Here is a 15,023-nt window from a genome sequence, read left to right on the forward strand (position 1 = left end):
ATATTCATGGAAAGGACTTACGACAAATACAGGTATCTGATACCTTTAAGGTCATAAAACTAAACTGGCTAAAGAATTGCCAGAACTAATGGGAATACTGGATTCAAACATAACAGGAATTAATAGCATGGTAGTGAATGGACTAAGATGATTATATTTTTTATGACTTTTGTTTGAAATATTTACTGGTTCTATAATGTTTGCTCTTTCAGATCTAAGGAAACTTTTTCTCTTAAGCTATCTTTGACTTAGAGAAATTTGGTAAAATATACCATTGTAAACAAATATGAAACTTTCATTTCTCTTTCTCCCTACCTGATCCCTCCAGAATTTGGAAACTCTCAGTAAATATTCTTACTTTCAGGGCAGTTATAGTTATTTGCATAAGTTCAATAAGAACCTGTTCTCCTTGTAACAGGACATCATTGGAAACATCACTTATATTAGCAAGGCTTTGACTGGAATGCCATATTTGCAAGAGACATGCATAGACTCAGGGATGAGCAGACAGCTTTAAGCAACTAAGGTTGATTTTATGCAGCCAATGAAGCCCCTTGGAGAAATCAGCCTGATACTGCTTATAGGGTTCCTGGGAACCTTACCAGGTGAGTAAGGAAGGTCACTTCCTGGCAGGCTTTGGAACCTCAGAATATTTTAGGGACTGCAAGAAGAAAGGAAGTAACCAAATCTACAGCTATTAACAGGCGAGTCTGATGGCAAGTATTTGGCTTGGCTTCTTAGCCTCAAGGGGCCGTTAAAATTCTTGATAAAAATTTGCGGCAGAGCAGATTTGAAAGGACCTATATGGCCAATCCCTATTCTTGCTGGCGTTGTGTCAATAATTAGGACAAGATTGTTAAAACTGGACTTATTTTATAAATTAGTCTTTGGCTAACTTTGATGGAAAGTAAGGGTGAGGGCGCCTGGGTGGCTCAGTTGGTTAAGCGACTGCCTTCGGCTCAGGTCATGATCCTGGAGTCCCAGGATCGAGTGCCACTTCGGGCTCCCTGCTCAGCAGGGAGTCTGCTTCTCCCTCTCTATCTCTCGTTCTCTCTCTCTCTCAAATAAATAAATAACATCTTTAAAAAAAAAGAAAGTAAGGGTGATTTCAGAAAAACTCTGTTTCAGTAACACAACTTTGTGGATGTTAGATTCTAGTCCTGATTAATTGTCTTTGAGTGTTTGTTGTTTGCCTATAAAATTGGGCTGAATCCTGAATTCCTCTGGTTTCCTCAAATATCTGGCTATTACTCTCTAAACTAAGATTTCCAATTTTCTTCTGTTCTTTTAACTTAGAGTCATTGAGAACTTAAACTGCCCATTTTCCTGAAGCCCTACAGACTGAAGCTAGACAACTTGAGGTAAACTTCAGAGAAATTGCCACAGTGGCCATATTTAGACTATCTTCATATTTGTTGCTAAATAGGCCAATCAGAAAGATCACCAGAGATATTCAAACTGAACCAGGAAAATCTGTCAGACTGCACTGTCTATTCTCACTCCATCTGAAGATGCTTTGAGCCCAACATCTAGAAATTATCTCACTGAGAGTACTCAGGATTCAGACACTGGGTTTATAATTTGCTCCATTAACCTGTGTTTTTCTTTTCTTTCCATAAGAAATGCCTCTATTCATTACCTACATTGCTTGCACAATGCAGTCCTAACTCTAAGAGACCATCTGCAGGACCGCTCCTGAAATGAGACAACTGTATTTAACTGAACTGACCTGTTCTCAAGACTAGGACTGGTTCATGAGATGTGAAACAGACTTCTTACCTAAGGTCCAGAACAGAACAGTTTAACTCCAGCTAAGAGGGAACAGTGTTGATAGGTGATGTTATTCTAAGAAAAAAAAAATCTTATCAAAATGGGAGAATGTTACTTTGCAACCACACCACAAGGACTTTTGGTGAAAATCTATTCCAGATACGTGTAGACGACTCTCAGTTAGGGTAGATTAAGTCAGAGGGCGCCACTCTGCTGGAACAAGCTAATCATACCAGTTATCAGCCTTAAGTGACCTAACACCCAGTCTCAGGAAAACATTAGCTCAATGGCTTGGTTCTGAAATGCGTGGTTTAAATCTATTCTAATGTTTCTAGCTAAGATATTAGCCTTTTTATTGTTAATATATTTACTATACAAATTAACTTCTTCTTGTGTGCATTGGTGTACTCAGACTTGCACTAAGCTAATGATGGTCAAATGTCTAGATACTATAAATAATATATACAGTTCTGTATAAAGTTTGACAGTTTATACCTAGACACAACGAAACACCTCAGGCTATAAAATTCTTAAACTTTAGCAAATTTAGAAGTTTACAGATAGTTATGCTTTTTAGGACATGTTTGCCTCATATATCAGAAAAACTAGGAATGAACCTTCCTAGTGCCCTGGGACAAAGAAATACTTGGTCACCATCGTCTCCTACAGGTTGCAATTTGCCAAAAAGGGGGACCGTGCATGAAAACTGCAGCAGGTGACTGATGTCAGCCTTCTGTGAAAGTCTCGAGTGACCTCAAGGAGATCTCAAAAACAGGAAGAACCAGAAAACCAGTTAAGCAGAGGTATGCAACAATTGGCTCCGATTAAAACATAAGGTATTAAGAGACCTAAGCGTCTTTCTCCTATGTGGAAATCAGAAAACCCTAAATTTTTACAACTATTACAAGTTATACCTTCTGGGACACACATGCATTTGGAGAACATGTATCCCCTTGCCCCCATTTTGTATATATAACCTGTAGCTAATAAGCTTTGGAACAGTTCTTCAAAGCAATTTGAAAGACTTTACTGGGTGTTCGTCCTCAGTAAGACAACTTATAAAGCATTTACTAATTTACCATTTTGAGGTTGGCTTTCTTTCAATCGACACCCCAGTTATGAAAACACATCCAAGTCTGAGCTTTCTGGCAGACTCTTATTAGCTAGAATGCTTATCTTGATTAAATGACTATCTAACTTATTTAGCCTTAGTAGTGAACTCAAAGAAAATTTTGCTAGTTTGTAAAACAACCAAACAAATAAACCAAAAATATGTCCCCTTCCCACAACCCAAAAGAACCTTCTTTAAAAAATGTGGTCTATTAAATCTAACTGAATGTGCCTGATAACTGAGACACAAAGAGGGATTGTGAAAAATCTTTATTCCTATAGCTAGAAAAGGGAAGTTTAGAGACAGAATGTGTTAATGTCAGGATATACCTTGAAAGTTGTTCTCTAAAATAAGTCCCTGATTTAAGGTTGTTTTTGTTTTGTTTTGGGGGTTGTTGGTTTCTCCCCCCCCCCCGCCATTACCTCTTTCTAATTCAAGCAAAATAGCAGAGACCATTCTGTCAAATTGATTATGTGAATTTTGTCACAACATTTTGTGTTTCCTTGTGGCTCTGTTACAGATGTGACATACTTCCCAAGCCAATGGAGTTCAGCAAGAATAAGGAAACTGTAAGTTCCCATCTAAATCTGTTCTGGTGGGGTGTCCACCTCTCCTCATTTCCTACCACATATGTTCTAGGAGTCCCTATTGGGATTTGCTAGCTTGGCTTCCTCATGGCACCTGTTCTCTGCTCTGGCCCTCTGTGCTAATGCTGCCAAGGACCACTCACACCCAAAGTGGTAGATGTACCTACTTGTGCCCAGAAGAGTCTGCCGTGGTTGCTGTAACATTTTAACATTAGCACAGAGGCTGCTGTTGAACACAGGAGGCTGTGCTGAGGATCATGGTGCGGACACCCATGGTGGTGGCCCCTGACACCTGACTCTCCACGCACTGTCCATGGAGAGTTTAGAGAAGCCATTCTTCTGCTGCAGTCCCACAGAGTTGAACTACATTGGTTGACAATCTGAATGACCTTACTCACAGTCACCACTTCCTTCCCTTGTGTGTCAACTATCTTTGAACTGAATTTGAACAGCTCTACTCCATTTTCCTTTAGAATGAATTCTTCATCAGGGGTTTTCTTTCCTTCAAAAAAAAAAAAAATTATGTCCTCAGAAGACTAGCCCTAGGTAAATGTGACTGAAATTTATACTAGGACCCCTGCTGCATTAACTCATCCATGTTTTTTTTTTTTTTATACAAATGGCTATTTAGGTATCTGTATATTTTAATGTATCGATATTACTGGAATATATATTTACCTAACTATAGTTAAGGAAATGACAGGATTCACACATAGAATATTTATCAGGCATTTCTTCTGTGCACTTTGGTAGGCACTAGGAGTACAAAAAAACACAAATTTGGACAAACAGGCTGTGGGTAGCAAATTTTTGCTGTTAGTTTGGGCTATTCCTAAAACACTCATGAAAACTTGCTGCAGCTTCTGATTACCCATTCTTTTTTTCCTTACATCAAAAGTCTACTATAACCTATATACTTGGAACAAAGTAGGTTCCCAGTATGAGTGTTAGATTCCATTGGCAGAGCCGTGGATGACCCTGTGCCTGGTAAAATGGAGCTTGAGGCCATGAGCAGATACACCAGCCCAGTGAACCTGGCTGTCTTTCCCTATCCAACTGTGGTGCTGTTGATCATCGGCATGTTCTTCACTGCCTAGTTCTTTATTTATGAGGATATCTACACGTGCACTCGGGATATCTACAAAGAGCTCCTCATCTCCTTGGTGGCCTCACTCTTCATGGGCTTTGGAATCCTCTTCCTGCTGCTCTGGGTTGCATCTATGCATGAGCTCCCAAGGGTTCCAACCAGGTGGCTTCACCGAATCCCTGCTTTTGTAAATTAATTGTTTTACTATTGTTGGAAGTGTCCTACCTGCTGCTCACAATAAAGGCAGACCACCCCCCCAAATTAGCCAGACTGTTGAAATAGATTATGGGAGAATTGTCCAATTTGACATGTTATATTTTTCATCTATACGTCTCTTACTTCAGTTTCTTACTGCTTTCAGGTCAGGTAATTTCACCTCATGTATTTCTTTCCCACAGGCAGGACATATGCTTACTCCTTTCAATCCCCTCTCATCTTAAACCCAGTCACCTCAGGCTGGTCTTTGACTCCTTAAATAACAGAGCCTAGTTAGGTGTTTCTTTTAGGTATGGTCACAAAAGCAAAACCTTGTTTATTTTCCTTACCAGCTCATTGAACCAGGGTTTTCTTAAACATCTGTGTTTACAGTAAATGGAAAAAAAAATCAAGGTTTTTACTGAAAATTATACTTACCTACTTAAAAATCACATTTGCCTTTAAAATGACACTATTTAATTCCCAATACACAGTATTTCAACTACATCGTTATCTGTGATCGAAGGGACAAGTGTTTTTTTTTTTCCCTAGGAAAAATGCCTTTTGAATTTTAAATAACTTTCAGACTCTAGGTTATTTAATGTCACTAATTGATCTACTACAAATGCACCTTTAGAATATTTATTCAAATTCAATGCTACAAAGTTATACAAAATTCAGCCATCAATTTTTTAGCAAAATTGATTCTATTTTTCAAAGTCTCAAGTTATTTAAAATAACTATATATTACAGTAGCAATAGAAATAGAGTGAGTGTATAGGATACAGTTGTTTAAGGGAAGAGTATTGTCACTGGGTATCAAATATGGATAAATTATTGTATGAAATATGTGCTAACCAAAAATAAAATGAAGATATTTCAAAATTCATAAATATTTAAAAACATGCACAAATATAAATGATATAAAACTAAGTAAAAGCATGTGTTTAAGTAGAGAAATGCAAGGTATGAAGATAAAAAACAACTTACAACACATTGATGTTTGTATAAAATTATTTAATATTCATTTATTAGATCTAAAACCAAGCTACTTAGGAAGAATATTTCTTTGATAATATTTATGTATATAAAAATGGACTCTTTGGTTTATAATTTCATCCTTTTCATTTTAAATATTCTAGAACCAAACTAAGTATTAAAATAAACATTTTTTTAAACAGTATCACACATGGTTAATGTGAAACAATGATTCTACTTTATATTCCTCAGCCATAGTCATATTACATCATATTTGTCTTTCATGACAAATATCTTTGGAATAATAGGTGAATAACTGGATAATCTTGAGTAAAGTTAAAGTTGAATGTAGCCAGAGTTCAACTTCTTCCTTGCTTATCTGGATTACTCTAGATGTCATCTTGATTAAACAAGATATTTGCTTCCATAAAAGTAGACTGCCAACATATACCCATTACTCAATACGCCACATTAGAGTTATGGCTAATCCCAATCATTATAAGAGAGACACCAGCGTGTTCAGGATGCAGGCACTTAAACTATTCTGAAGATATCTGCCAAGAACTTCTTTGAATTCATACCTATTTTCTTGAGTTTCTGCTTACACACTAAATGTATTATGTAGAGAGTAAAACCACCTTACCCATCTTTACTATGAAAAGTACATCTAAGTGCCATTATCTTTCCACCAATATTAATGTGGGGAGAAAAAGGAAGTATTTTGCTTGAAAGGATTACATCCATGAAGTTTAGAAGTGTCTGTTGAGAACTTAAACTCTGAACAAATTATTTGAAGTATTATGTGCTTGCTCAGCCTTTACCCCTGAGGAATTTCTCAGCCACAGAAACGTTGGAAAGTTACTACACCTAGATTCTGACATACAGATGTTTCTGGAGGGAAAAATAAATAAAGGAAAATAAAGACAAATGGCAGAGGAGAATAAATCTGTGCAAAAGCTGAAGCTACCAGTCACAGGCCGATGAGACAAAGCCTCCTGCCTTCTCAGTGCCATGAGGAGAGGAGGGATTCAGGAGCTATTATTTAAAAGCACGGAGCACTGGGTGTTACATGAAAATAATGAATCGTGGATCACCACATCAAAAACTAATGATGTATTGTAGGTGACTAACATAATAAAATAAAATTTAAAAAGATAATAAAAAAATAAATAAAAGTGACCTGTTTCCAGAAGTGGTGGCTGTTGCTGCACAAAAAGGCAACAAGCTTTTGCTTGTAATTAAAAATGATTAAAACTAGTTTATGTAATTTCACCTTCAAAGTTATCTTGCTCTACATTTTAGGACTTCCAATTTCAGAGCTGCCTAAAGACAATTAGCCCATTTTCCTCTTAGGCCATCTAACAAAGAATGGGTAATATTAAAGTCAATCTGGTTTGGGTAATGTGGGTTCTGTCTTTGGTAAGTGGGTAAAGGACAATGGTCCGGAATTACAAAAGCGAATGTTTCTAAGAGCAAAATGAAAAATCTCTTGCATTCACTGGACTCCAATTCTAATGCTTTTTAATAATCTGATACTAATATATAAAGATTATACAATTTCCTTATCAGATTATAAGCCAATGCCCATTCCAACAGTTATTTTTCTTTAAACACAAAACTTTTGTAGATCAAGTGGCTACTTTTCCTGTGAAGAATAACTGTTCTCTCTCAAAGTTTTATTTGTATGCTATTACCTCATTAGAAAGTCTGCAAAATTTCCAATCGATTACATGCAGCTTTCCAAAACAGTAAAATCCCATGTTGCAGTAATTCCGTTATAATGGGAGTCGTAAAACCTGCTTTTATGAATAATGTTAAACTGGGTCCATATTCTGGATTTGTGTTTATAAAATGCCATAAACGGCTTAGGTTACTGCAATATTTCTGGTATATCCTGGTAGAGACAGAGCAAAAGAGAGAGACAACATTCAGAAAAGTTGCCTCCATCATAATGGAGTAGAAGCCAGCAAGGTATGGTGTGGTGTAGTATTAAAGGTACAGGCTTTTTGGGCGCCTGGGTGGCTTAGTTGGTTAAGCGACTGCCTTCGGCTCAGGTCATGATCCTGGAGTCCCTGGATCGAGTCCCGCATCGGGCTCCCTGCTCAGCAGGGAGTCTGCTTCTCCCTCTGACCCTCCCCCCTTCATGTGCTTTCTCTCTCATTCTCTCTCTCTCAAATAAAATCTTAAAAAAAATAGTTTAAAAAAATAAAAATAAAAGTACAGGCTTTTGCGTTCAAACCCGATTCTGCGTTCAAACCCAGTTCTACCTATGCAGAGGCATGTGACTCTTGGAAAGTTATGTAACTTCTCGAAGGGTTAGTTTTCTCATTTGCAAAAAGGAACTATTTACTTTACAGCGTTATTGTGAATACTTAACAAGGTAATATGTTTAACATTGAGTTCCATCCCCTGCCTAGCTTCCTAACCTAAGGGACTGCTTTGCCTAGCACAGACACAAGTTAAACTTGTTGTTTCCTTTCCCTTTTCATTGTCACAGGGCAACCAGCACAAGATCAAAATGGTGGCCTAGCAATTAAAACTGTCCTGGTAAGTTACAATCAGAAAGTAACATCAATTTCATTCCCTACCTCACCTACTATGATTATTTTGAGCCATGCGTGTCCTTGTTGTCTGGTGGAATTCAACTAAAGCTTTCTTGGCTGATTACCATTGAGTCATAAAATCTAAATATTCTCTCATTTAATTCTCAACAGTTTGGGCGAGGCAGATATTGAACAAATTTGGGAGTTAATGGGATGTGACAGAATGTTACAGACACGTTGGTACAATTACTTATAGTTATGTGACTTGGAGCATTACCTCTCTGAGTCTCAAAGTCTCATTTATCACCTCAAACCTCATCTACAAATAATGAGGACAAGGGTACCCACAAAATAATTATTGTGGGAACTTTAGGTTCTAGCTCAAGACCTGGTCCATACAAGGGCTCACTAAATGTTAGATTTTCTTTTCCCTACTGTCATGTTTTCTCTTTTCATGTTCTCATCGTGTTTTTTAAACACTATGGAAAATTATCTTAATGACTGATATTTTAATGCTCTCATTTTAACTTAATAGATATTATTTGACTGAATCTTTGAATTTTTAAAACATACTGCCCCATATTACAACTTAGAAGGTGTTAATATATTTAAAGAGTTACAGAAATACCTCACACTTCTCAAATGGTGTGTTGTTTCTTGAATTCTGTCCTTTGTGGATGAAGTGCAGCCAAGTTAAAGTCTCTTTAGTGGATGTGGGGCTTTAATTTCATTACTTCAAGAAAGGCAAAGAATATCTTATGATCTAAATACTTGAGGATGATCCAGTTAAGATAGGAAAGATTTAAAACTTTCAACTAGGCTCTCTGGTCATGAAAGAATGAGGCCAGATACCACTTCTCATGTCCATCATGGTACTTTCATGAAAACACTATGCACTCACACTGCATTTGGCACAGCATAAAAAAGAGCAAGGACTTTTGCAAGCAAAACACCTAAGCATTGTTGGACTACTCTAAGATAAAAATTTGTGCAGAAGTTTACATTTCTAAAAGCTTTTTTATCTTAGAGGAGAAGTATAATTCAGGTTTCCCAAATATCTGCTGGTTGCTCTAAGTTTCAAGGGAGGAATGACTACATAAGTTCAGCAGCTGACTGGTGAGGGCAGCATGGGGTCCTCTGGTCCAGAGTGGAAAGATTTTCACAAAATGAGGAAAAGAAATTCCTAGCATGTACCACATGAGGCTGATACTTTGCAAACACCTCAGTCAAAATGAAAGATGTGCTGAGCTACATAGTTTAAGTTGTACTGTTGCTGCCCAACCAGTTGTATATGCTCCACAGGAAAATTAATAAAATATAACAAGTTGTCCTGTAGAGTTTAAAGGTAATTAAAACCCAAAAAGGCTTTGTACTATTTTTCTCATAATTTGGAGATATGAAAACCTATAAAGATATATTAAAAAGGGCCACTGATAGTATTAGGATCCTTTTTTAAAAGGAAAGACTTTGGAATGAATGCTTGAAATCCATACACCATCTCTCCACTAAAGTTTCTATTTGAGACTTAAGAAGATCTTCAGTCTGAAGGAGACAATCTACATTCTATTTACCATTACCATTTAAAAATCGTGTGTATAGAGACATTCCATCTACACTGTAATTAAGCACAACTAACTTTATCACACAGAACAACTTTACTGTATATTAGTACACTGGTAAACATATACATCATACCTCAAACTCTCTCCCTACAGAATCTATTGGCATGTTACAAAAAGTGTCCACAAAGTTCTTTGGACAAATGCTTATAGCTAGTCATTTGTATTTTAAAAACTATTTGAAATTACAGTAGTTCATTTATTTTTGTGTATAAAGTTTCCAAACTTCTGCATAAATCCTCGGAACTTGTTTTCATTTGGCTGGTATGAGTGATAAACACCAGTGTTGTAATTAAGCATCGGGCTGGACCTGCCGTAACTATTGCCCACAGTTGTGGATTTTATTTCTGGGCGGTGCACACCAGTATTTGGTATGTTGCTTGCTGGCTGAATAGAGCTTTCAATCTTATAAAATGGCTCAAAACGACTGTAAATGCGCCTGTCAGTTGAATGAGATCTTAGCAGCTCATTGGGCTTTGGCCGTGGAGAAGAAGCTGGTTTTCTTTCAGGAGCAAGAACTGTATTAATCTCCTTCGAATCTCTGTATTGGATCTGTTCAGTGTTAAATCTCGGGGCAGAAGCATCTCCTGCTCTTTCCAAGAACTTGTTTTCAACTGGACCCGGAGCAGGTATTATTTTGCTACTTTCATCAGATGGAGAATTTATCCCCTGAGATGAGCTAACAGTTACATCTTCCTTACTCTTGTGAATACTGCCTTGAGAGTTTGATGACGAAGAACGCTTTCTTCTAGGAGATGAATCAATTTTTGGTTCTGATTTTTTTGGTTTTTGATTCTCTTCAGCCTCAGAAACTAAAGTGTCAGAACTACTACACATTCTATAAAAGGCAGGTGCTTTATTTTTGGATAGATTTTCTTTCTTCTCTGGGGTCAGGCTAAGTAATGACCTTAACTTCTGAGATCCCTTTTTCAAAAAACTCGGAGAGCCTTTAACTTCCTTCTTTGCAGTGAGTTCTTTGCCAGGTTCATCTTTATTCATATCAAGCAAAGCAGCAACGGAAATTGACTTGGTCGTGGTGCCACTTGGAGGCTGTCTCTTTATGACCTCCCTGTCCTCTTCTATGCTCTGGGTCACGTTGTGCATGCTTTTAGAATTTTTCAGCAAGTCCTCTTTGGGTTTTTCTGGTTGTCTAACTCGATTCCTGGTAAGCGTACTATATACATAATGCTTACTATGTCCATGATCTAGGTTGGCTTTTGAGTGGTCAAAGAATGGGAAACTTCGCCTTTTGAGCAGATTCTCATTTTGTTGATTCTTTAGATTTTCTGTCTGCTTATTTACACACAAGGATGTATATAAATAGTTGTTTGCCTCTGTATGGCCATTTGTGGTTTGATTTAAGACTGTGGAGTGGTTTTCAGAAACCTGCAAGGTGTGCATTTTTGGTGCCTCTGACTGCAACGGGAGCTTGGGGCTTGATTCTGGCACAGGTTTTTCTGTCACGTTCTGTCCACTTGTAGGGGTGTCTGGGACCTCCTTAGGTGTGTCACTTCCCTGGGAACCAATGACAGTTGAATTTGAGGAGCCAGTCGTACAACTGTTAACTTCCTGTTGTTCAGGTAAAGTTGGTTTAAACACAAAAGAGGAACGAAGCCGAGAATGAGTATAATGGGCATTGGCTTTCAAATTTTCAGAACTATCGTAGCCCTCAAACCGGTCACCTAGAGCCGACCCATTTGAGTCAGGTGCAGCTTCTGAATGATCATTTAAGTAGGATTCAATTCTCCAGTTACGCAAGAATGACTTTGTGGTATGTTCAAGGGTTGGCATTCTTTGTTGCAAAAAGCGAATATGATTATCTGTTCCGTTAAAAGACCTCCGCACATTTGAGTTCCTCTCTGCAAGATTTGTTGTTTTTCTCTGGGCAAGCCGATCAGCAAAACTCTGGGCAGGTGTGTTTCGGTGGCTCACATAGCCTCCTCGCAATGAGGATGCCACACTGAGACTATCTGAAGGCTTTTTCCAATTACCTGGAGGATTAATGTTTCGATTTAGAGCCCTGTTAAGCAGCAGGTATGGTGCTGTTTCTGGCTGTTCCCCAGCATAACTATGCCTCTTCCAATTTTCATTTATCTGACTGGATTGATACTGACGGACTGTATTTGGACCATTAAAGTTTGGAATAAAATGAGGCTTGTATCCATGATTTCTTATGCTGTATTTGTCATGTTCATTTAGAGTATATATCCCTCTGTTTTTGAAGTAACCAGATTCTAGTTTATGAATTTTGTCTTGTCTGCCAAAAAGGTTTCTTTGGCTGGAAACGGAAGCTAATGAAGAAAGTGACCGCTGGTAGGTGCCACTCTCCCAGAGTGCTTTGCCAGGCTTCACCCTTGCTGATTCTTCCTGAGCGAATGAACTGGGGATACAGGATCGGGCATAGAGAGTTCTAAATTCTTCATCAAAGGACTCAACAAGTTGTCCTGTGATTATCTGAACCATGCTGAGGTGAGCTTTTTCAAATGACCACATGTAGCTGAAAAAGAATCAAAATTGGAAAATTTTAATTTTTCTGTTAGAAGATTAATGACAATATATAACTCTAAGAAAAAATGTGTTGTTTAACATCAACAAGAGTATTTTTGTTCATTTTCCCTCCCTACCGTAATTTAGAACATCTTCAATCATTAAATGCTTGCAGGGCCTGTATCTCCCTACTCCCACATTTGTATCTTAAATAACAAAGCAACTCAAGTCCTGGCTTTGAATCCACCCATAATTTCTGACATTACTTTCTAGAAGTCCAAAGAACAACCTGCTGTACATTTTGCATCTCTGCCTCCTAAGATTTTATGGTGTAGAAAATGTTATATTTCATAGATAGCAGCCTGGCAGAGGGAAGGCAAGCCAGTATGAGTGGAAAAGTTGAGAGACCTGACTTTTGTTGAGCTATCTACCCACATGAGCATGGGCCTCAGTTTCCAAAACGCTAGCATAATCCTACCATTCCTTATAGTTCTAGCATGTTATAATACAAGATAGGTCTTTGCTCATACATTTTATCTCTTTGGCTTACTCAGGAAGTGTACTTTGGGACGCTAGGGCTTGTGAACAGAGAGAGCCTTTGTGGGCTGCAGTCTCAGTCCATAAAGGGCACCTTACTGCTTACTTTATGCATGCAGTGGACAGAGAACTGGTAAATTTAGCCTCAAAAGCCATGCCAGTCAGAATGCCAATTAAGATCTTTTCATATAAAATACAATTTCTAGGAAATTAAAGTTTGTAACTACTTTATAGTACTTTGTGGAACTTCTACAGTTTAGAGGTGACAGTTGAAATGTCATATAAAATTTTAAGTCTGATTTGTAAAAATTTAGATAATGTAACATACAGAGTCACTGAGCCAAAAAAGGAATTGCTAATATGCTATGTATCAAATACTGTTCCTGATATAATAGGGGTTAATAAAGGAAAAAGGAGACAGACATTCTCCACAATGAAGGAGCCTGCTCTTTATAGAGGGGACACAATAACAAAGGCAGATGAAATACTAAAAGAATGTACAGAGTATGAATTTAAAATATGCAAAATATCATAAACAAGAGTGTAAAACTTAAGAGTCCTATTATTTTATCTAGTGTGTTTACTGGATGCATGGTATGAGAAGAATAACTCACTAAGTGCTCTTCTTGTACAGATGTGTGGGTCACAGGTTGACTTAAAATAAATGATACAAAGTGAATCACTAAAGGAATTTTCAACCCCACTGAAGAACTGAATACAAAATTTGTGAGAAACAGCCAGTAGAAGAATGAATAGTCAACTATGACATATGAGAAAATCCCCAGAGACAAGTGGAAGTTTAACTGTATTTTGACAGAGACTGTACAACCCGGACGTTAAAACACAAAAGGTGTCGAACAGCTTGTGTGGGAGGAGAGAGACATATGGGAATAAGAAGGAAGGAAGAATGGCCATGTTTTGGTTGAACACAGAAAAGAAATTACATTTAGCTGAGGTAAATAAGTTATATAAGGGACTGATGAATGGGTGGGGAAAATCTTGAAAGCAAAGCAGAAAGTTTGACTGTGTACGATTCCCTCCCCCCCCAATTTGGATAAATTATCATAAAAAGATGTTTGAGGAGTGATTTTTTCCAGTAGGTATTTGTACTATAGACTTGAAAGATGAGGGACTGAACTTACTGTGACGGGTAAGAAAATTGAAGTAAGGGGATAAGAGCCCAAACCAGAGTAGAAATTAGAATAAAGAGTAAAAATGTTGAGCCAGGAACAAGAAGAGAGAACCAGAATATCGGCACGTCATAAAGGACGTGTATAGGTTATTAAATAAAAATAACCTCCAGGTGTTGAGCTCAGGAAACTGAGAAGGTAATGGCACTGGTGAATATGTTGCAACTGGGAGAACTTTCCCTGCTTTGGTCAGTCAAAAAACAATATTGTGATATCACTTCAGGTAACAGGAAGACATTCAACTATATATGTTCAGTGTAGAGATTATTCTCCGGAACCACTAACAGCCCCAAATAAAAGAGCTATTTTATTGACACCCAGGAAACTTTCAATAAGACTGTCAAGACTCCAGCCAATCACTCTCCTGTAAACTCAGCTCTTGATAAACATTTCCCATGCAATTTCCAATAAGCGTTAGGATCCCTCATTCTTTAACAACAATACACAGCAAAAGATCAGCAGACATTTGAAGACAGTTTAGAAGATGGTTTATAAAGCTTAAAAGTTTAGATGCAAAACAGGCCAAAACAAGCAGGAAACAGGCACCTGGAGGAAACAGAAATTGCACAGATAAGAATACATATAAAAACAGAGCTACAAAAAAACTATAATTAATATCCTCAAAGAAATAGAGAAAATGATGAATCTATAAAACACAAACAGGATGCTTTGAAAATGGTCCAAGTAGGAGATATTAAAAATATTTGATAGAAAAATTAAAAAAAAAGTTGTAAAAGATGTGTTAGAATAAACAACTGAGAAAATCCCTCAGGTAGTACAATGCCACCCACCCTCAGAAAGAAAATCAGAGGGGAAAAAATTACAATGGGAGCAGAAATCTAGTGAATAAGAATTCCAGAGAGAGAGAGAGAGAGAGAGAGAGAATAGAGACAACTGAGGAGAAGAAATGATCAAAGAA

The 15,023-nt window shown here is 37.5% G+C and overlaps 1 protein-coding gene and 1 pseudogene across 3 annotated transcripts in view; one reads left to right on the forward strand and one right to left on the reverse strand.

Moving 5' to 3' along the window:
• The first annotated feature begins 4,460 nt into the window (after positions 1–4,460).
• LOC113927943 lies at positions 4,461–4,751 on the forward strand (annotated as a pseudogene).
• Positions 4,752–5,786: 1,035 nt separating this feature from the next.
• Positions 5,787–15,023, reverse strand: part of FAM83B (family with sequence similarity 83 member B) — an 83,329-nt gene continuing 74,092 nt past the window's right edge. For all 3 annotated transcript variants that reach the window (XM_027604190.2, XM_027604189.2, XM_027604188.2), the window contains one exon: positions 5,787–12,387. In XM_027604190.2, coding sequence (XP_027459991.2) covers positions 10,086–12,387 — 2,302 coding nt within the window. In that variant the 3' untranslated portion in view covers positions 5,787–10,085. The remainder of the gene's footprint in view (positions 12,388–15,023) is intronic.

Source organism: Zalophus californianus, chromosome 7, assembly GCF_009762305.2.
Source record: "Zalophus californianus isolate mZalCal1 chromosome 7, mZalCal1.pri.v2, whole genome shotgun sequence".
In the NCBI taxonomy this organism is placed as follows: Eukaryota; Metazoa; Chordata; class Mammalia; order Carnivora; family Otariidae; genus Zalophus; species Zalophus californianus.